The sequence below is a fragment of the Ursus maritimus genome, unplaced genomic scaffold (genome assembly GCF_017311325.1).
Source record: "Ursus maritimus isolate PB19 unplaced genomic scaffold, ASM1731132v1 scaffold_14, whole genome shotgun sequence".
NCBI classification, from domain to species: Eukaryota; Metazoa; Chordata; class Mammalia; order Carnivora; family Ursidae; genus Ursus; species Ursus maritimus.
The window spans coordinates 39,103,575-39,123,610 of NW_024423786.1; the positions used below are offsets into that span (position 1 = coordinate 39,103,575).

General features: G+C 54.0%; 2 protein-coding genes and 2 long non-coding RNA genes across 6 annotated transcripts in view; 2 read left to right on the plus strand and 2 right to left on the minus strand.

Annotated features, from left to right (window-relative positions):
* The first annotated feature begins 1,877 nt into the window (after positions 1-1,877).
* MON1A (MON1 homolog A, secretory trafficking associated) lies at positions 1,878-14,431 on the plus strand. Its single transcript, XM_040628236.1, is given in 7 exon segments — positions 1,878-2,099; positions 2,102-2,277; positions 9,945-10,084; positions 11,378-11,863; positions 12,449-13,214; positions 13,897-14,044; positions 14,149-14,431. Coding segments are annotated over 7 exon segments (2,079 nt in total). The 3' UTR covers positions 14,290-14,431.
* Positions 7,088-9,935, minus strand: LOC103674810. The gene is made up of 2 exons (XR_571712.2): positions 7,868-9,935; positions 7,088-7,419 (listed from the first exon to the last, which is right to left on the minus strand). It is a non-coding gene; the product is annotated as an uncharacterized LOC103674810 (long non-coding RNA).
* A 2,369-nt stretch (positions 14,432-16,800) lies between the features above and the next one.
* On the minus strand, positions 16,801-18,291 carry LOC121102502. Its single transcript, XR_005834552.1, has 2 exons — positions 18,166-18,291; positions 16,801-16,981 (listed from the first exon to the last, which is right to left on the minus strand). It is a non-coding gene; the product is annotated as an uncharacterized LOC121102502 (long non-coding RNA).
* A 352-nt stretch (positions 18,292-18,643) lies between these two features.
* Positions 18,644-20,036, plus strand: part of MST1R (macrophage stimulating 1 receptor) — a 12,860-nt gene continuing 11,467 nt past the window's right edge. For all 3 annotated transcript variants that reach the window (XM_040628789.1, XM_040628791.1, XM_040628790.1), the window contains exon 1: positions 18,644-19,873. In XM_040628789.1, coding sequence (XP_040484723.1) covers positions 18,644-19,873 — 1,230 coding nt within the window. The remainder of the gene's footprint in view (positions 19,874-20,036) is intronic.

The following is a 20,036-nucleotide window of genomic DNA, read 5'->3' on the forward strand; positions in this document are numbered from 1 at the left end:
GACACCCCTAAATAAATAAAATCTTTTGAAGAATGTATTACAAACTGTCACAAATCCCCCAACATTTTCCAATATACTTATTGAAAAAAGTCTGCATATAAGTGGATCTGCATATAACAAAACACTTGTTTGAGGGTCAGCTATCCTTCCAAATGACAGTGGTGCTGTCTAGTGGGGCTGCTATGCTTGAAAGCAAGAGCGAGACTTTAGAAGAAACCCCGAGGTCAACAGGAAGACTGTTGAGGAGACTGGTTAGGTATGTTAGGAAACTTTAAATGTCTTCTATTGATATCAATTCTATAGGGTGCAACTTCTGGTTAATGGAATATAGCCAGGATATTTCTGTACCAATCAGAAAATATGAGATCTTCTTGGCTTAAACTATTTTTTTTTAGGGATTCTATTTTTAAGTAATCTCTTCACCCAACATGGGGCTCAAACTCACAACCCCAAGATCAAGAGTCCCATGCTCAGGGCACTTGGGTGGCTCAGTTGGTTAAGCGTCTGCCTTTGGCTCAGGTCATGATCCCAGGGTCCTCGGATCAAGCCCAGCATTGGGCTCCCTTACTTGATTGAGAGAGAGCACACGAGCAGGGGGGAGGGGCAGAGGGAGTGGGAGAAGCAGACTCCCAACTAAGCAGGGAGCCTGATGCGGAAATCTATCCCAAGACCCCGGGATCATGACCTGAGCCGAAGGCAGATGCTTAACTGACTGAGCCACCTAGGCACCCTCAAATAAATAGATCTTTTAAAAAATTATGTGCAGGGGTCTCAGCCCTGTGCAAAGTCATCTCCAGTAAAAGGCCATAGCTGTGTCATCATTTCAGTCACAGACCAGTATTGTGGAGGTAGGCTCCAAGAGGCAGCCATCTGAGACCATGAGAGAAGGTCAGGGGCAGAGCTTTCCCAAGTCCAGTGTAGGCCTGAGATGGAGACAGGACACTGCATTGAGGTGCTTGAAGCAGCAGGAAGAATTAAAGGAGTGATTTCAGACTTTTTCCTTTATCCTAAAACCTTCGGGGGAATTAACCAGAAGGCTATAAAGTGATTTCAGTACTTCAGAGAAAACATGAGCGGTATTTTTGTTAATCTCTAATTTTATTTCTTTAAACTGTACTTTAAAAATAAGATTGTTGGGGCGCCTGGGTGGCTCAGTTCTTAAGCGTCTGCCTTCGGCTCAGGGCGTGATCCTGGAGTTCTGGGATCGAGCCCCACGTCAGGCTCCTCCGCTGGGAGCCTGCTTCTTTCTCTCCCACTCCCCCTGCTTGTGTTCCCTCTCTCACTGGCTGTCTCTCTCTGTTAAATAAATAAATAAAATCTTTAAAAAAAATAATAAATTAAAAAAAAAAGATTGGGAAAGTTTTGTTTTCCTGTTGTTTGTATTGCTTTGTGTCTAGGAAATTACAAATGCCCATAACAATCATTCCTTGCCCTGGCACATCACCTGGGAAGCTTCTAGATACTGATGTCTGAGTCCCATCCCGATTCAATTGAATCAAAATCTCTAGGTGTTACTGATTTTTAAAATTTCCTCAGGTCGTTCTATGTGCAGTCAAAGCTGAGAACTGTTTTAGAGTCCCATACTGATATATTAAAACGTGGCTAAAAGGATGTCTTCAGCAACAATTGATGCGCCTACATGCTTTACACCAGTGTAGCTCGACCCACTAAATGACATTTATCCAGCCCCTAACCTTGTACTGCCCTTCCACAGTCAATAGAGGAAACAACCCCAACGTCTCTTCCTCCCGCTTGAAATAAACCTCTAGCTGACCGGGGCGGAGGGGCCTGGGAGTCTGGGCCTGCTGCCCAACCTGGCCTTTCGGTTCCGGGGAGGCGCTTGGGCCAGGCCCCGACGCAAAAGAAGGCGCTACCGGATGAGGCAAATCTTGACCCGGGTCAGGCCCCGCCCCCGCCCCCGATTTTGCCAGGATTGCGCGCCCCGCCCCGCCCCAGAGTGCCGCAGGCGGCCGCGGGCTGCGGACTACATTTCCCACAATGCACCCCGGGGCGGGCAGGGCTGGGCCGAGCGGCTGGAGCCGGGCCTCCGCCGCGAGAGGCCGGCGAGGGCTGTCTTCCTGGGCCGGCTGCCTGGCGAGGGGCGGTGGGAGGGGGCGGTGGCCCGCACAGGGGACATGTCTGCGTCCGCAGGGGGCCGTGGCCCCGCGAACCTGCGCCCTCAGTCCAGGTCTGGCCGGGCACCCATGCTCTCCCGGGGGTCCGGCAGAGTGCAGTGACCGGCAATCTCTGTGCGTCCAGAGCCCCCAAGAGAAACAGGTGAGTACGACTGCCAGCCCACGTGGCCTGGGGTACCGAGAGACTGGAGAGCTGTCATCCTTGGAGCGAGGGGCTTGAAGACAGGGCGCCCCTGCTGCCTACGCTGCCATTTGCGGTAGGAGGTCTTAGTCTCTTTGGGGTGCCTTAGCCGGTTGGCCCCCAAGTGGAGAATACAAAAGGCGAAGACTGGGATCCTTCCTTTGGCTGGGAGGGTAAAGTCCTGTAGGGGCCAGCAGCCAGGTAGGATCCGCCCCCCAAGGCACCCACACCCCCCACCCCAACCCCCATAAAGTTCTCTCAAAGATCGGCAGAGGTGACTGTGGGGTGAATGGGGCAGCTCCTGGAAGTGTCCTGAGGCTTTGGACTTTGCTCTCAAGGGTGCCCTGGTTCAGATAACACGTCTGCCCCTTGTACTGGGTGAGCAACCCTTTCTGGGTTCAAGTTTGCTGGGGGAGGGTAAGCAGCCTTTGTCAGAGAGGGGAGTGGCCACCAGCAGTGACAAGTACCAGGCCATGCTCTCAGCTCGGGGTATCCTGCTGAAACAGCTACAGCACAGTCTCCCAGTCTCATGCACCCATACATCCTGGCACCACCCTCCCATCTGGAGCTCACTCCCAAAGGGGTCAAGGAGAACAGAGCACTATCTAAGCAGGGAGAGGGAGCAACAGTGGTAGGGAGCCAGTAGGGAGGGGCTCTTGAAGGTTCTACCTGCTCCAGGGTGGGCACAGGAGAAGGGCTGATTGAGCCAGCCTGTTTGATGACATTGCTTGTAGGCACAGCAGAGCACTTCTAGGGAAAGTAGCATGCCTTGGGGACTTCTAGAGAGGCTGCCTGAGAAGGGGCCCAAGGGCACATATGGGACTGGTTCCAAGAGACCTCTCTTGCTTAATGACTTCAGGCCCAGCCTCCTAGGAGCTTCAGTCATGCAGGTTATGGCTCCAGTGGGGGTTGGGGTGGGATTTTCTGTGAGTCACTCACCTTCCCTGCCTGGTTTCCAGCGTAAGTGTCCAGAGAACTATTTGCTTCCTCAGGACTTCTGGCTGGATCCCCAGATTGGCCTTGGAGATGCTGAGGTCCTACATGATTTCAGGTAGCAGGGGAACTATTGTAAAGGAAGCCACTGCTATCCCCAGCCAGCTGACCCTGTCCTCACTCCATGCATGTGTCATACTGGGTACCACTCAGCCATCCTGGGCTCAGTCGCATGAAGCCCACAAGGTGGGTAGTGGGCCCCCAGGACATTGGGTAAGTTGCTGTAGACCTTGTTTGGGTCTTTGAGCCAAAGGTGTAAGGCACAGAGCAGGGGCATGTGGCAGACCAAAGAGTTCAACTTAGGAGAGACTCCTAGAAGCAGCAGAAAACCAATGGTCCATTCCTGCAATGTCAGGCCCAGTGAAGAGCCAGTAAGCCTGGAGGAACTCCCAGTCTTAGGCCCACAGACATCTCTTTGGCTGGACATCACAGGTGGCTCACTTCTGGCCAGAGCCTACCTGGATTCATGAGGTCAGAATCATGTTTTCCCAGGCCAGTTCACTCAGGGCCTGACTCAGCGTGAGCCAGCTCTCGAAGGACTGATTTATGGGGCAGAAACCACTGGATCTATGTGTAAGTGTAGCTACATATGGTCTGAATGCTAAGTAAAAATAATCATGGTGTGCTAATGGCAGCAGTTGAGTGTACAAGGGCCTCCTCTGTGCCAGGGTAACCAAATTACATGGATTATCTCATGTAATCCTCCCACAACCCAGTGAATCAGTACTATCATTATCCCCATTTTATAGATGAGGAAACTAAAGACTTACAAAACCAAACCAGGTTCATCCAGGGCCGTTGTTCCTGAGCACTTGACTACCACCAAACACAAGTCTTCTCCACAGGCAGGGGTCTCCAGAGGTTGCATTATAACTGGGTGTTCTTTGAGGATCTTTCACCTTTTCCCTCCCCAAGTTTTGATCTGACAAATGTTGATTAAACTCCTCCTGTGCGTGGAGCTGATAAATTGAAATTTGTGGCAGGTCACCGGGTGACCTTCAATGTAGAAAAATGAAGCAGGGCAAAAGGGGTGAGAATCGGGGATATTACAGGAAGGCTTCTCTGATAGGTGACACTTGAGCAACAACCTGAAGGAAGTGAGAGAGTGGGTTCATGTCAATATCTAGCCCAAGCAGTGGAATAGGTAAGGGGGGGGGCAGAGGGAAAGGCAGAGAGACGTGGTCCAGGCAGAAAGCTCAGCAAGGGCAAAGTTCTGAAGTGAAGAAGTGCTCAGGATTTACATTTACATTATCCTAAAGGAAATCCATGAGATCAGTGTGGCTGGGCTGAAGTAAAGCGAGTGGGGGCAGGGACAGGAGATGAGGTTGAAGAAGTAATGGTGGGGGAGTAGATAGAGTGGGGCCTTGTGCACCGCTGTGAGGAAATTGGCTTTCTCATTGAATGAGTGGCAACCATTACAGAGTTGTGAATAGGGGAATTACACAACCTGACTTCTTTTTCAAGAGGATCGCTTTGAGTGCTGTGCGAGGGACAGACTGTGCAGGGACAAAGGCAGAAGTGGGGAGACCGGTTAAAAAACAGGTGCGACACTCCTACAGAGAGAATGGTAGTCTGGACCACTGTGGTAGTGGTGGCGGTGTTGAGCAGTGATCAGATTCTGGATATAGGTATTTCCCATTTGACATCAGTGTTGGATGAAAGTTGGGCATTATGTCTGGAATCACTAACTTAGAGTCTGTTTCCCATTATTTTAACTGGGGAAAAGTACAATGCTTCCCTCATCAACTCCAAATCTCTAATTTTCTAAAATGGTACTAAATCACAGGAAAAATACATACCTAATATATGCCTAGTAAGTTATAGTGTTAGGATATAAAATACTTAAAGCATTTCCTCCTGATCACGAAACAGTGTTTGCTGCTTTGATGTAGTATTATGGCCTCTTTCAGTACCTGCAACAGCCACGATGCAAGAAAGCCCCTTTTCTTGCCACTCAGTGATGTTCTGTCTGATTTGGAATATAATTTGAGGCTTTAAATGCACATTACTTTGTTTAAAATATAGATCAAGTTCTGATGATGTCAATATGCATTTTTTTCTGTGTGAACATAAGCTGAATCAATACAAGTTTGTTGTATTAGTTATCTATTGCTGTATAACAAATTACCCCCAAACTTAGCAGCTTAAGACAACAATAAATATTTATTATCTCATGCAATTCCTATGGGGATTTGGGAGGAATTTGCGAGAGGCTTAGCTGGATGGTTCGGGCTCAGGTTCTCTCATGATGTTGCGATCATCAGAAGGCCTGACTGGGTCTAGATGATTTGCTTCCAGGATTGCTCACTCACACGACTGGCACATTTGATACTGGCTGTTTGCAGGTCTCAGTTTCTTGCCCTGAAAGGGCATGAGTAGGGCTGCTCAAGTGTCCTCATAACATGCTAATGGCTCCACTTGAAGAGAGTGATCCAAGAGAGAAAGGCTGCAGCCACAATATCTTTTATGACCTAGCCTCAGAAATCACACATTGTCATTTTCACATTATCCTTTTGGTTACATAGATCAGCCCTGCTCAGTGTGGGAGGGGGGTACACAAAGGCATGAATAGCAGGAGTTGAGGATCACTGGGGACCATCTTGAAGGCTGGCTACCACAGTTGGTATTAAAAACTAAAAGGAATTCTATGAGGAAAATATTAACAAGAAAGACATTTTGCTGGGTGCACCTGTATTCTAAAGTACAGGTGACAGGATTTGCTAATGGTTTGGTATATGAGGTGTGAGGAAAAGAGACGACTCCAAGATCTTTTGCTGAATAACTGAAAGGATGACGTCTTTCATTGAGGTGGCGAAAACTCTGGGAGGAATAAGTTTTTAAGAGGATGATTAGGAACTCCGTTTTGGACACAGAACTTTGAGCTCCTGTAAGACATCTAAGGGCAGACATCAAGTAGACAGTTAAATGTGTGTGCCTCTAGAATTCAGAAGAAAGATTGGCGCTGGAAATAAAAATTAGAATCATTAATGTATCAGTGGAATTTAAAACCGTGAAACTGAATAAGATCACCCAGTGGATTGGATGAAGACAAGGAAGAGATATAAGGACTGAAATCTGGGTCTCTTAGCTATAAGAACTGCAAAAAAGGACTTAGAGGAAATGGTCCATGAGGTAGGAGGAGACCCAAGGAAGGAGAGTGGTATACCAGAAGCCAAGAAGAAAAAAAATGTTTCAAAAGAGAGGAAAGGATCAATTGCATCCATTGCTGCTCCTGAGTGAAGTGAGATGATCCTGAGGTCAACTGGCAGCCTTAATGGGAGCAGTGTTACTAGAGTAATGGAGGCACAAGTCTAGTTGGAATGGCTTCAAGAGTGAGTGGGAGAAGTGGAGAGGCTGTGGCAGATGTACTTCTTGATTATCCACGACTCCCCACATTTCCCAGTCCCTCTGGCTACCTGACCAGTTCTGGCCAATCTGGGCTTTGAAGTATTTAAGAGCCGATACATGACCTTCCAGCCCTGTCTTCCACTGCCCAGTGAGGTGGGAAAGGCACGCATTCCAATGGCAGAGCTATGAGATACAATTAACTTGGATTCCTGAATCACTGCTTGGAAGGGAGCTGAATTACTACCAGAGCCATGGTAGACTTTTGTGAGCAACAAATAAGCCTTTATGTGTAAAGCCTCTGCCATTTTGGCATTCATATCACAAAGCATAACCTAGCCCACCTGACTAATTAAACTCCAAGGAGTATTTACTATTTTGAGGTTTGTTTTATAAAGGGCAGCAAAAAAGTGGGGTGGAACCTAGAGGGAGGTTTGTTTTAATGTTTTTATTGAAATAAGACAGACCTAAGGTTCACAAATCATAAGTACAGCTCAGTGAATTATAATGGAGTGAATACACCCCAGGGAAGGTTTTGAAAATGGACGAAGCATCAGCATATTGGTGATGGATAGGAGAGAAGGGGAAACCAATGATCTGGGAGAGGGACTGGAGTGGGGGAGTTTGCCCCCAGTGGAGCATGAACAGCTCATCTTCAGTGAGAAAAAGGAAGGCAGCGTCTGGCAGGTGAGGCGAGGTGGTGGTGGGACTCTTGGACCTTCTCTGTGGCTGACTTCTGTTTCCTCAGCCGTATCACAGTTCGTGCTGAGCGAACATGGGAGAAGCAGGTGAGGGAAGTTTGAGAAGAGAGAAGGTGTGAACTTACTGACTAGCGGAGTGGGAAAGTGAGGTGACATAGAAATGTGGTAATTCTTTCTAAGATTTTATTTATTTATTTATCAGAGAGAGAGAGAGCCCTCGAGAGAGCACGGCAGGGGGAGCGGCAGGCAGAGGGAGAAGCAGCCTCCCCGCTAAGCTAGGAGCCCGATGTGGGGCTCGATCCCAGGACCCGGGGATGATGACCTGAGCCGAAGGCAGATGCTTAACCAACTGAGCCACTCAGGCATCCCAGAAATGTGGTGATTTAAAGCAGTGGTTCTGGACCTTCTCCCCTGAAGGAAGCACATAGCAATCCAGGTTTCCATCCAGGGAGCCAGGTCCAGAAGCCCTGTCAGTAGCAGCTTGCCCTCTGCCTGGACACGGACAGACTCACCTCTCTGGGGTCACTCTCTCTTCACGTAGCTGTGTAGGCCCCAGTCTGGCTTTTAGGTTAGCTTGTGAAAGAATGGTCTCTGAGGTTCTCATGTGGCCTGTGTCTCCTTGCGGAAGACCTAGGCCTGCCCTCGTTACTGTAGCTGCACTGCCCTGGCCTCTGTGGTATTACAGTGGTTGTTTTGGCCTCTTTGGGATTTCTCCCATTGGTCTCCATCTCTGTCTCTGAGGAGAACTTTCTGAACAGGTTGCTGTTGAGGGCAAGTAGCCTCTTAGTTACTCTGGCCCCTTGTAAGACAAGGTGGCCCAAGGTAGTCCTCTAGGCTCTGACTCATGCTGGGAACCATCGCTCTTGATTGTCCTGCTGGACGGGATTAGTGGCCTAGAAAATCCCCAAAGGTGGCTCTTCTCCCAAATGATGTTTCTTTGGTCCAACTCTGTGTGGGGTGATGCCCTGGGCCCGTGGTACCCAGCCTTCACTTGTTCCGCGATGCTCCGGGCTCAGTGCAGGGGTGGCCACTGGGCTGCTCTGTCTGTTTTGCACACTGAACTTCTGCAAAAGACTCATTTGAAGAAAGGATTCCATAGCTTCCAACAAAGATGCCCCCAAAAAAGAAGAAAAAAAAAGGAGGTTGAAAGTCAGTTCTTTGGGTCCATACAGGAGTTCCCTGATAGGAACTCTGGTGGGATGGGGGTGGGTGGGGGGTCTGAGAGAGTGTTCACGGATACAACCTGGAACCACACAAATGCGAGTGATGGGGACGCTTGGTCTTTGAGATCACTCTCTTTGTGAACGTTTTTGACTACCTACTTCACGCCAGGCTCAGGGAGGAGTCATTTGCCCAAGGTTGCAGAGCTAGTGGGAAACAGGGCCTCAGTTACTCCCTAAGACTCTGCCCTAGGAAGGCACGGGCAGGATCACCAACACCAGTCCTTTCCAGGCCCCTGGCCTGCCTGCATGACCTCTTCATGAGTCTCTGACTGGTCTTTGCTGCCCTTCTAGCCTATCCAGCCAGATTTCTCTTCACAAAAGGGTCAGTGCCTCAAATGGAAGCCCTCCCCTGGGAATGTATATTGCCTGCCAAGTGAAGGCCCTTCAGCTTGCCATTCAGGGGCTTGAGGGGTGACTCCAAGTGAGCCATCCAACTTCGCTATCCCTGCCATCCACTCCTAGCCACCTCTACCAGGCCCAGAGGCTAGGAGAATTGGGGGGTTTAGCTGAGTCAGTCTTGGCCATCAGATGGGCTCTGAGAACCGTCATGTCTCTAGCTGGTTGTAATTTGTAAGGCAAGCCCCAGTGCCAAATTCAGAAAGTACAATAGTGTATTCAGAAAAAAGCCAGCCTGAAGACAAGCCTGTTTGCTCTTTCTTTGCAAATGCCTAAATATCTAAAAAGCGCTATTGGTCAACTTAGTTTTGAATGGGGAAATATTCATGGTAGGATGTCCAGTGGAAGATAGCAGGATACAGAATTGTTTCAATTCCCAGCTCCAGTGCTTCCTTCCTGTTGTGACATTGGGCAAGACATCCAAACTCTCCCAGCCTCAGTCCCTTGATCTATGAAGCTAGTCTGAGACAGGAGCACCTGCCCCAGGGCGGAGTGATTAGGCTTGGATAACTGTCCACTGAACTGCTTAGCACGCTGCCTTGACACTCAGTAAGTGCTAGCTGCTATTATCAGTTTGTAAAAAATAAATAAATAAATAAAAATAAATAATTTACCTTCTTTGTACATTAAAAAAAAAAAAAACTGGGAGGAAATACACCAAAATGTGAACAGTGAAAGGTCCTGAAAGGTGGGAGAATGGTGACATTTCTTTCTTTAGACTTTGTTGTATTTTCCAAGTTTTCTACAATGAGTGGGTACAATGAATTCTTTCTTCCTTTTCTATTTAGAAAATGAAAACATACTTCATTTCTTAGAGGGGACTACTCAGAACCCCCTTCCCCAGGGGTTTGAGCTAGTTGGGTCCTGGTGAGGGATGCTTTTTTGTACTTGCCACTGTTAATTATGCCAGTGACCCCTGCCAACAGCACCTTCCCCCTTACCCTCGATGACGCCTTTGCTTGCCCCACAGGCAAGCCGGAGGGATGGCAGCTGACATGCAGAGGAAGAGAAGCAGCGAATGCCCTGATGGCACCTTGGCTCCTTCTGATGGGCAGAGTATGGAGAGAGCTGAGAGCCCCACACCAGGACTGGCTCAGGGAATGGAGCCAGGTATGGGCAGGGTGTGCAGCTCCAGGAAGCTGACAGCGAGAGCAGCCTCCAGGGCCACTGGGATTCCCAGCCAGTCTTTCGCTCGCACTCATTCATGTATTTGTTCAGTCACTCCTGGGCTATTTGTCGGGTGCTGGGGATACTGCAGGGAACCAGGCTCAGTCCGGCTATGTCCGGCCTTCCTCTCCACTTCTTGTTGGGCTACTCACCCTGTACTGTCTGGCTGCCGGCATGGGTCCTCCTCCTGTTCCGTGGGTCTACAGTGTACCTTCCTGGCTCTTTCTCCCTCCCTCAGCTCTCAGCTTAAATGTCACCTCCTCACGAGTCAGGCCTGCCTGCTCTGACCATGCTCTATACAGGATACTCATTATTTTGTAATTTTATGTGTTTATGTATGCATTGCACGTCTCTCGTCCCCAAGATTGTGAGCTCTTTGAGCACAGAGTGGTTGTATCCCCAATACCTCGTATAAGTACCGAACTCCTCATAGAGACTCAAAATTTATCTGTTGAATTGTTCTGTCAAAAAAAAAATCAGTAAAGGAGGACTGACATGGTCCCTGCCTTAGGGGAGCCACAGGTTAATGGGGCCATTACACTGGAGTGGGTTAGGAACTATGGCCTGAGCAGGGTCAGGGAGACTTCTCGCAGGGAGAGAGAGTCACTGAACACAGGAAGTATTCCAGGCGCGGGGCGAGGTGCTGGGCATAGAGCGGTGAACAACCAGGTTCCTGCCTCTCGGAAAGAACCCCATTGCAGTTGGGGAGAAGGATAACAACTGACAAGTGGCACAAAAGAAATCAAGGAGGGAGATGTGATAGAGTGCCCAGGGTCGGAGGTCAGGTGAGGAGGTAACTAACGTCTTCACTGAGAGCTGAAGTGTGACAAGGAGCCAGCCATATGAGGAGGTGGGAATGCCTTCCAGGCAGAGGGAACAGCAGCTGCAGAGGCCCTGAGGCGGGTGGGGCATGTTGAGGGCGTCCAAAGAGCAGGTGGGTCAAGGTCAGTGTGAGTGGAATGGGTAAGAACTGTGAGATGAGAGTGAGAGAAGCAAGCAGATGCCAGCTGCCCCCGCAGCCATGAGGGGTTTGGGTCTTATTCCCAGCATGATGGGAGGAGACTGGTGGGCTCTCACTAGCAGGGAGGCATAACTCATAGCAGGCAGCAGCAGGAGGGAACAGTGGCTTGGGTCGCCAGGATGGGCAGTAAGGCTAGAGTACCCTATTAGGCACCTTGCTGGTAAGGTGGTCTGCCAGCGGCTACTGCTCTAAGCACCAGTGCTTTTGGCCGGCAGGTGCCGGGCAGGAGGGTGCCATGTTCGTCCATGCCCGTTCCTACGAGGACCTGACGGAATCGGAAGATGGGGCAGCTTCTGGGGACAGCCCTAATGAGGGTGCTGGTGGTCCCCCACCACTGCCTGCAGACATGCGCCAGATCAGCCAGGACTTCAGTGAGCTGAGCACCCAGCTGACGGGTGTGGCCCGAGACCTGCAGGAGGAGATGCTGCCAGGAAGCTCTGAGGACTGGCCAGAGTCTTCAGGGGCAGCTGGGCGGCCAGCCACAGAACCCCCCAGGGAGGGCGCAGGCGAGGGGGATGAGGAGGAGGCTGCTGAGGCCTGGCGAATGCACCAGAAGCACGTCTTTGTGCTGAGCGAGGCGGGGAAGCCTGTGTACTCCCGCTATGGGTCAGAGGAGGCACTTTCCAGCACCATGGGTGTCATGGTGGCCCTGGTGTCCTTCCTGGAGGCAGACAAGAATGCCATTCGTTCTATCCACGCAGGTGAGCCACCTGGAAAGGGGGGCAGGGAGGGCTCCCCTGGCCAGGGTTAATTCATAGCAGGTTTTGGACCCCCAGGGACTAGAGAGGGCTGGGATGTGCTATGTGACCAAGGGCAGTCCCTCCGCCTCACTGGGCTTCAATATTGTCATCTGAACATGGATAGCAACACTGACTGCCTTAGAGGGCTATTGTGAGGGCCAAAGGTGGCTCTGACGTGGGCTTTGCCCCTGGAGAGAACCGGAAGTCTGGGGAGGTGACCAAAAAGCCCCAGGTCCTGAGCCCCACCCAGCTCTTGCCGTTTAACACAAGCGTGTTTTTCTGAAGCGCTCACTGCATTTTGGCTGCTGCCAGTCTGTGAACCAAGTGGCAGGGACAGGCCTGGAGTCCTCAGGGAAAGGGGACCTCGGGCTGCCGTTTCTATCTTCATCATCCTTAAGTCCCTACTGTGTGCAGAGCTCTGAGGGAGGGTGGAGAGGCTGTAGAAGGCGACAAGCGGCGTAGGAAGCCAGGGCTCCGAGGGAGCTGGGCCAGGCCAATCCCGGAAGGCTTCCCGGAGAAGCTGACACCCCCTCCCTCCACCTTCAGATGGCTACAAGGTAGTATTCGTGCGCCGGAGCCCACTGGTGCTGGTGGCAGTGGCGCGCACGCGGCAGTCGGCGCAGGAACTGGCGCAGGAGCTGCTCTACATCTACTACCAGATCCTGAGCCTTCTCACGGGCGCGCAGCTGAGCCACATCTTCCAGCAGAAGCAGAACTACGACCTGCGGCGCCTGCTCTCGGGCTCGGAGCGCATCACCGACAACCTGCTGCAGCTCATGGCGCGAGACCCCAGCTTCCTCATGGGGGCGGCGCGCTGCCTGCCCCTGGCGGCGGCCGTGCGCGACGCGGTGAGTGCCAGCCTGCAGCAGGCGCGAGCGCGCAGCCTCGTCTTCTCCATCCTGCTGGCGCGCAACCAGCTCGTGGCGCTAGTGCGCCGCAAGGACCAATTCCTGCACCCCATCGACCTGCACCTGCTCTTCAACCTCATAAGTTCCTCCTCGTCCTTCCGCGAGGGCGAGGCCTGGACGCCCGTGTGCCTGCCCAAGTTTAACGCGGCCGGCTTCTTCCACGCACACATCTCTTACCTGGAGCCTGACACCGATCTCTGCCTGCTGCTCGTCTCCACCGACCGCGAGGACTTCTTTGCAGTCTCGGACTGCCGCCGCCGCTTTCAGGAGCGCCTGCGGAAGCGCGGCGCCCACCTGGCGCTGCGGGAAGCCCTGCGCACGCCCTACTACAGTGTTGCTCAAGTGGGCATCCCCGACCTGCGCCACTTCCTCTATAAGTCAAAGAGCTCGGGACTCTTCACCAGGTGAGGGAGGGCCTCAGGGACACTGCTTGAGGGAGATAGGGGTGGGTGGGGGGGGGNNATTGGTCCTGAGCCCTGATGCAGTCCTGAAGCTGAAAGCCCCTCTGGGAATGGACTGCCATGTTGGGTCTGCTTCACATCAGGGACCCAGTCTCCTCATCCCTCTGCTCCCTATGGGCATACACCTCTCCACTTTGTTACCCAGAAAGCCTTGAAATGCCCAGTACACCCAGGGAAGGAAGCTGGAACTGAGGTCTCCTGGATCTCCTGCCCTGGAGCAAGTCTGCCTTAGGATCCACAGAACTCCTCCTCCAACCGAGGGGCCGGAGCCAGATGTGGCAGCTTCTGTCCTCCCATTACCCCTTTTTGGGTTCCCAGCTCACTTTTCCTCCACTTCAGACCTGTCTCTCTGTCTTGGACACCTAAACTCAGATTGGCCTCTCCAAGGGAAGGTCACCGAAGATGCCATGAACTTGGGGGAGGGGGAAGAACAGGGCTCCCGTCTGGGTGGGCCCAGCCCTGTCCTGGAGAGTCTTCTGTGGCAGGTAGACAGTGCCCTGTCCTGGGAGAACATTTGGAGGGTGGGACACATGGCAGCGTGTCCCTGGCTAGGAATAGTTGTTTCTGGGTCTCCAGAGAAGGCAATGGAAGTCATTTCTTTGCGAACCTACTCCCCCCTCTCCAGCCCTGAGATTGAGGCCCCGTACACCAGTGAAGAGGAGCAGGAGCGGCTGCTGGGCCTCTACCAGTACCTGCACAGCCGAGCCCACAATGCCTCCCGCCCACTCAAGACCATCTACTACACAGGCCCCAATGAGAACCTCCTGGCCTGGGTAAGGTGGCCCTGGGCTGGGCTGGACTGGGCTTCACTGGGATCCTGGGCAGGGGCTCTGGGGGCTGCCTAACCTCGATGACTACCCTGTGCCCCCTCCTCCAGGTGACAGGTGCCTTTGAGCTCTACATGTGCTACAGCCCCCTGGGGACCAAGGCGTCGGCCGTCAGTGCCATCCATAAGCTGATGCGCTGGATCCGCAAAGAAGAAGACCGCCTCTTCATCCTCACGCCCCTCACCTACTGATGGGGCGTGTGTGGGCTCAGCCCTCTTCGGCACACTGGGCCATGGGAGCCATGGGAGCCTCCACGCGGGGCTGGCCCCTCTTGCCCAGGCAGCAGGCAGGGACTGGGGGTTGGTGCGTGCATTAAAGTGCTTTGGGGAAGACACTCGTTGGGCCTCGTCACTGGTCCCTTCACTCACCCACTCTCACTCCCATACAGATACTGAATCCTTCTCCCTAGTCCTTGCCCGTGCTCCCCCACGCACAGGGGCACGTGCACATTTGAGCCCCTCTCCTCCCTCGCTTGCACAGCATCAGGCCACAGGCACTCAGAGTCGAAACTTGGGCTGGGGCTCTTTGCATTCAGCTAAAGTCTTGCCACACATAAAGTGTTCTCTAGCACCTCACTGGCCTTGCACCCCACCGCCCCACCCCAACACTCGGAGCCCCTGGTGCCTCTCCTCACACTCCTAGGAGGGGTCCCCAGCAGTGTGCCCCAAAGGACCAGTCATACACCCTGGGAGCTGTGGCTCTGCTTAATGGGCTGCTGTTGCTCAGCTGATTTGGGAAAGATACGGATAGTCAACTAGGGAGAGTCTGAACCTTGGTACAGGTGGGTGGGAGCCCTTGGTGAGGTGGTCCAGTGTTCAGCACAGACCTCAGATTCAGAGTTTAGCCTCACCATAGCTCTAGGCCTCTGGGGAAATCGTCCCAGCTTGGAGGGCCATCCACCTCAGCATCTGTATTTCCAGCCAGTACATTCCTTAGAATGGCCCCAGGAGACAGCTGGAGGGCCTGTGAGAAGACCCAGCTGACCTCTGTGCAGGGGTGAACCCTGCCCTAGGAAGGGCAGATGCCATGAGGCACACTAGGCCCTCTTCAGCCACCCCATACCCTGGCATGGCCCACCCACAGCGGTCACTGGACATCCCTGAAGGCTCAGCAGTGAAGACCCAGTCCCATTCACTCTATCCCGAGACCCTCTTTGGGCAGAGCCCAAGGCACAGCTCAGAAAACTTCTACCTGGGGGGTCAGGGGGGCTTTCCCAGTTCTGCCACAACCATCTCATTGGCTGCGGGGAACAAAAGAACTAGGAAATGTTTATGGGAGGAAGGTGTCCATTGAATATGGTCTTCAGACAGTAGAGTGAATCACCCTCACGCAGTCTCTGAGAGCTGGGCTAAGCTACTCTGCCACTAAAACCAACCCAGTTGGAAAAAATATTTGTGTGGGTAGCATGGGCCAAGGGTACACCGGAATGGTTCAGTTGCTGTCCCAGGAAATGGCAGCATCGTCCCTGCCCTTGGCCCCATCCTGGATCACATTAGAATGGGTATAGCCGCAAGCCCCCTGCCCTGACCCCAGAGTCCTTGGGGAACAGCCACAGGCTTGGTGGTGCTGCTCACCCTGCACATGTGCCCTGGGGCTCTTTTCTGCCTGTTCCTGCTTCTGTTTCTCCCCTTGATCCTGGCCAGTGCACCAAACTACTGCCTCTGGGGCCAGGGTGATGCCATGATTGCTACTGGCATTCCTCTGATCAGTGGTCCTCTTCTAGGTGCCCCTGTTGCCTGCTGTGATACTTGTAGGGCTCTCAGCTTCTCTGCAGTTCAGCACCTATTCTGGGTGGGTGTGGAAAGGGGTGGTCACAATTAGATGAGTGTGTGTACCTAGGACAGGAGGCACCTGAAGTGTGGGGTTTATCTGGGGATCAAGGAAGGGATAACAGGCAAACAGGGAAGGTGTTCCTAGTGGAGGAGCCAGCACATGCAAAGCGAAGGACCTGGTAAAGAACCCGGTATTAATGGTGTACAGTGGTGTACAGTGAAGTCAGAGGACTTTTCAAGGTCTAGGGTTCTCGAACTCCAGGTAAAAGTCTGGCAGTGGGGAGCCATTGAATGTTTTAAAGCTGCAGAATGATATGGTCATACTGTGGTTAGTGAGATCCCCTGCTGACACTCAGAGATCTCTCTGGGTTGGAGAAAAAGGCCAGCAGTTCTTTGGAGTAGTGTTCAGAGGGGTGTGAGAGCCCAAAATGGGAAAAGAGGAGGGCACTCTGAGGTCACAGATGCCAGGGCAGTTGGTCAGGTCCTAAGCCAAATATGGGCCAGGCCTTATGAGTTCAGCTTGGGGGAGCACTCATACCTAGCGCAGACTTCCCCACATGGTTTGCCTGTCCCCCTCCTGCAAAGTGAGCAGTTGGGGAAGGTGGAAGGGGCTGCTCCTGTGCATGCTTGCTATCAAGGACCAGGCTGCCCAGGAACGGATGCTGACCTGGAACCAGCCAACATCTTGGCCACACGGTGGCAGCAAAGAATCAACTGTTGATTGCTGTACCCCAACCCTCAATACGGGTGGATAGGGTGATCAAGCAGGGCTCTGATCTCCTTCCAATCCACAGAAGTCTCTCCGAACGTCCCGAGGCAGGATGGGGGTCCAAAAAACTGTCTCAGTGCCAGCAGAGAATGTTTCATTTCAGTTTCGCTGTGCATGACTATCTTTAGGCATGTTGACTGTGAAACACAGGAACTGTGCCATGATTTTTTTATGGGTATTTATTCATTTCCGGGCCAATTCTGGTTAGAGAAGGGAGTGCCTTTTACGTTGCCCGAGGCCTGGAATCCTTCCAACACTGGGTGTGGCTGCCCATTCCTGCTGTTTCCTCTCTCCACCAGGTGCTCCTTGAACTCCAGCCTTGAGGGGGGAGGGAGTCCAGCACTAGAAATGGGGAAAAGGAGTCAGGTACCCAGAGTCAACTGTGCTGGGTGGGTATAGCACAGGATCTGTGGGACCCACGAAATGGATCTGGCATTGACAGGATCAGGAGGGCTTCCTGGAGGAGGTGCCATCTAAGTTTCAAGAGGAGGAAAGGAAAAAAGTGCTCCTGGAAGGAGGAACAAGGGGTATGGTCTGGATGGGGGAGTACAGGAGATACAGCTCCAAAGTCAGGCTGAATGAATCCTGCTGGGCAGAAAGCTCCTCTTTCTCCCATCCCTCTTACCTTCCAAACCCCGGGGACCCACAATTCACAGATCCCTGGGACCTCAGCCTAGGGCCACTCTATGAAGCTCCCTTTCCTCCAGGGTCCAGGCCCATCTGGCTGAGGGGGCCGTCAGGCTGATGATGTCCCCCAGAGTCCCTCTCCAGTATTGGGGAGAACCAGTTATCAAGGAACAGCTGCTGAAGTCCAGGTGTAAGAGGCAAGGTTGCCTCTGCTCCTCCCAATCCCATACACCTCACATACCAGAGAGAGAACTCTGGGCAGCCACCTAGTTAGAACTACGTCCTCATTTCAGAGACAGACAGACGGAGGCCCAGCATAGCTTACAGAGCGGGTTAGAGGTCCCCTGTCAAAGTCCATGTTTCCCCCATATCAGGGGGCACTGGAGCTGAGCCAGCAAAGAAGACCAGCCTTGTGTTTTGTTATCCCCATCCTGCAACTTCTGCCGACTGAGGCAGCAGTGGAGGTACCAGAGCTAGGGTAGGGCCTCCGCTTAAGCTGCCTCTCCTCTGACTCTAATGTCCAGCCAGCAGGGTAGGCCCCAACTCATAATCCCTACCGCCTTGGACAGGCAGGGGGCAACACACACCTTGCTCTGACACCACCCTGTCACTGACAACCGGGGACAGGCGCATGCAACGATGGCCCCCCGCCCACAGAGAGCAGCAGTACCTCTGGAGGGCCGCACGTCTCCCCTCTGGGCTTTCACACATTCTTGGCCTCTCAGGGGCCCCCACCCTGTTCGGGAACCAGCGTCTGAGTGGGTTGCTGTATACTGGTGACAAGGGAAGAAATAAGCCCTGTGGTCCTCAAACCCTCGCTGGTGCTGGGCCCCTGATCCTTCCTCACTTCAGCCTAGTCGGTCTTGGGGGGCGGGAAGGGACGGCTCAGGGCTCCTTACCTCTCTCTGGGCCACTCCACGCACATCCACCCACACGCCACTGAGAAAAACGCGCCCAAGAAGTGTAGGTGACAGGCCTGCGAGGGCTTGGAGAGGCGGAAGGGCGGAGGGGCGGGCTACTCCAGGCCTTCGGCAGGCCCCGCCCACGGCCCCGCCCCCACGCCCTGGCCCCGCCCGTCCCTCCCGGCGCCCTCGGGCCGACTTTGCTCTAAGCTCGGGCTTGGAGCGGCAGCTGGGACGGCAGGTGAGGCGGCCTCTCTGTTCCCTGGCGGTGTGTGTGTGTCCACCTGGTGTCAGGTGCTCAGACCCGAGGGCAGGGGAGGGCGCTGGGCATCACGGTAGCCCCGGGCGGGGCTGAGCTGCCCGAGGGCTCTCAGGACCGGCTCTGGACCTGGGTCCCAGCCTCGACTTCCCTCGAGCCGGCTCCCAGCCAGGCCCGGGCCTGCAGGAGTCCCTGCGGAACCCCAGCTGGGCCTCGATGGAGCTTCTCCCGCTGCCGTCGCAGCCCTCACTGTTACTGCTGCTGCTACTGCCGCCACTGCTGGCCGTAAGGTCCTGGCAGTGCCCCCGCACCCCCTTCACCGCCTTGCGCGATTTTGACGTGGAGTACGAGGTGCCCAGCTTCTCGGCCACAGGTCCGGTACAGGCCATAACGACCTACGAGGGCGGCGAGGACGGGAGTGCGGTGTTCGTGGCGACACGCAATCGCCTGTACGTGCTTGGGCCTGGCCTGCAGCCAGTAGAGAGCCTGGCCACGGGCCCTGTTGGGGACCCTGGCTGCCAGACATGTGCGGCCTGTGGCCCAGGCCCCCACGGCCTAGAGGGAGACACAGATGCACAGGTTCTGGTACTGGAGCCGGCGCTGCCCGCACTGGTCAGCTGCGGCTCGAGCCTGCATGGCCGCTGCTTCCTGCACGAGCTCGAGCCCCGGAGGACAGCCTTGCACCTGGCGCCACCAGTCTGCCTCTTCTCCGCCCATCACAACCAACCCGAGGAGTGCCCTGACTGTGTGGCCAGCCCTCTGGGCACTGTCGTGACCGTGGTTGAGCAGGGCCATGCCTCCTACTTCTACGCAGCATCCTCACTGGACGAGACGGTGGCCGCGAGCTTCAGCCCCCGCTCAGTGTCCATCCGGCGCCTCAAGGCTGATGCCTCAGGATTCGCACCCGGCTTTGCAGCACTATCGGTGCTGCCTCAGCACCTCGCTTCCTACCCTATTGAGTACGTGTACAGTTTCCGCGCCGGAGCCTTCGTCTATTTCCTGACAGTGCAGCGGGCCAGTGTGACAGCCGCCCCGGGCGCCTTGCACACGCGCCTGGCTCGGCTCAGCGCCGCTGAGCCCGAGCTGGCTGACTACCGTGAGCTGGTCCTCGACTGCCGATTCGCGCCCAAACGCCGGCGCCGCGGGGCCTCCGAGGGAGGACAGCCCTACCCGGTGCTGAGAGCCGCCCACACCGCTCCCGTGGGCAGCCAGTTGGCCACGGAGCTGAGCATCATGGAGGGCCAGGAAGTGCTATTTGGAGTCTTCACGGCTAGGAGAGACAGCAGCCCTGGTGTGAGTCCCAACTCTGTCGTCTGTGCCTTCCCCATTGACCTGGTGGACATTGTCATCGAGCAGGGTGTGAAGCGCTGCTGTGAGTCTCCTGCCCCCCAAGGCATGCGGCGCGGCCTCGACTTCTTCCAGGCGCACAGTTTTTGCCCCAACCCGGTGAGCAGAAGGAAGGGACCCTCACCTGTGAGCTGAATGCAGTGGGAGGCACTGGGAGGGGAAAGGGCAGGAGCGGAGAAGTTTTATCTTCCACCCCGTTCCTTAGTGCTGGGGGCAGCGGGGCAGAGTGGTGCTGGGGGTGCGGGGCGGGGGGGGGGGGCGG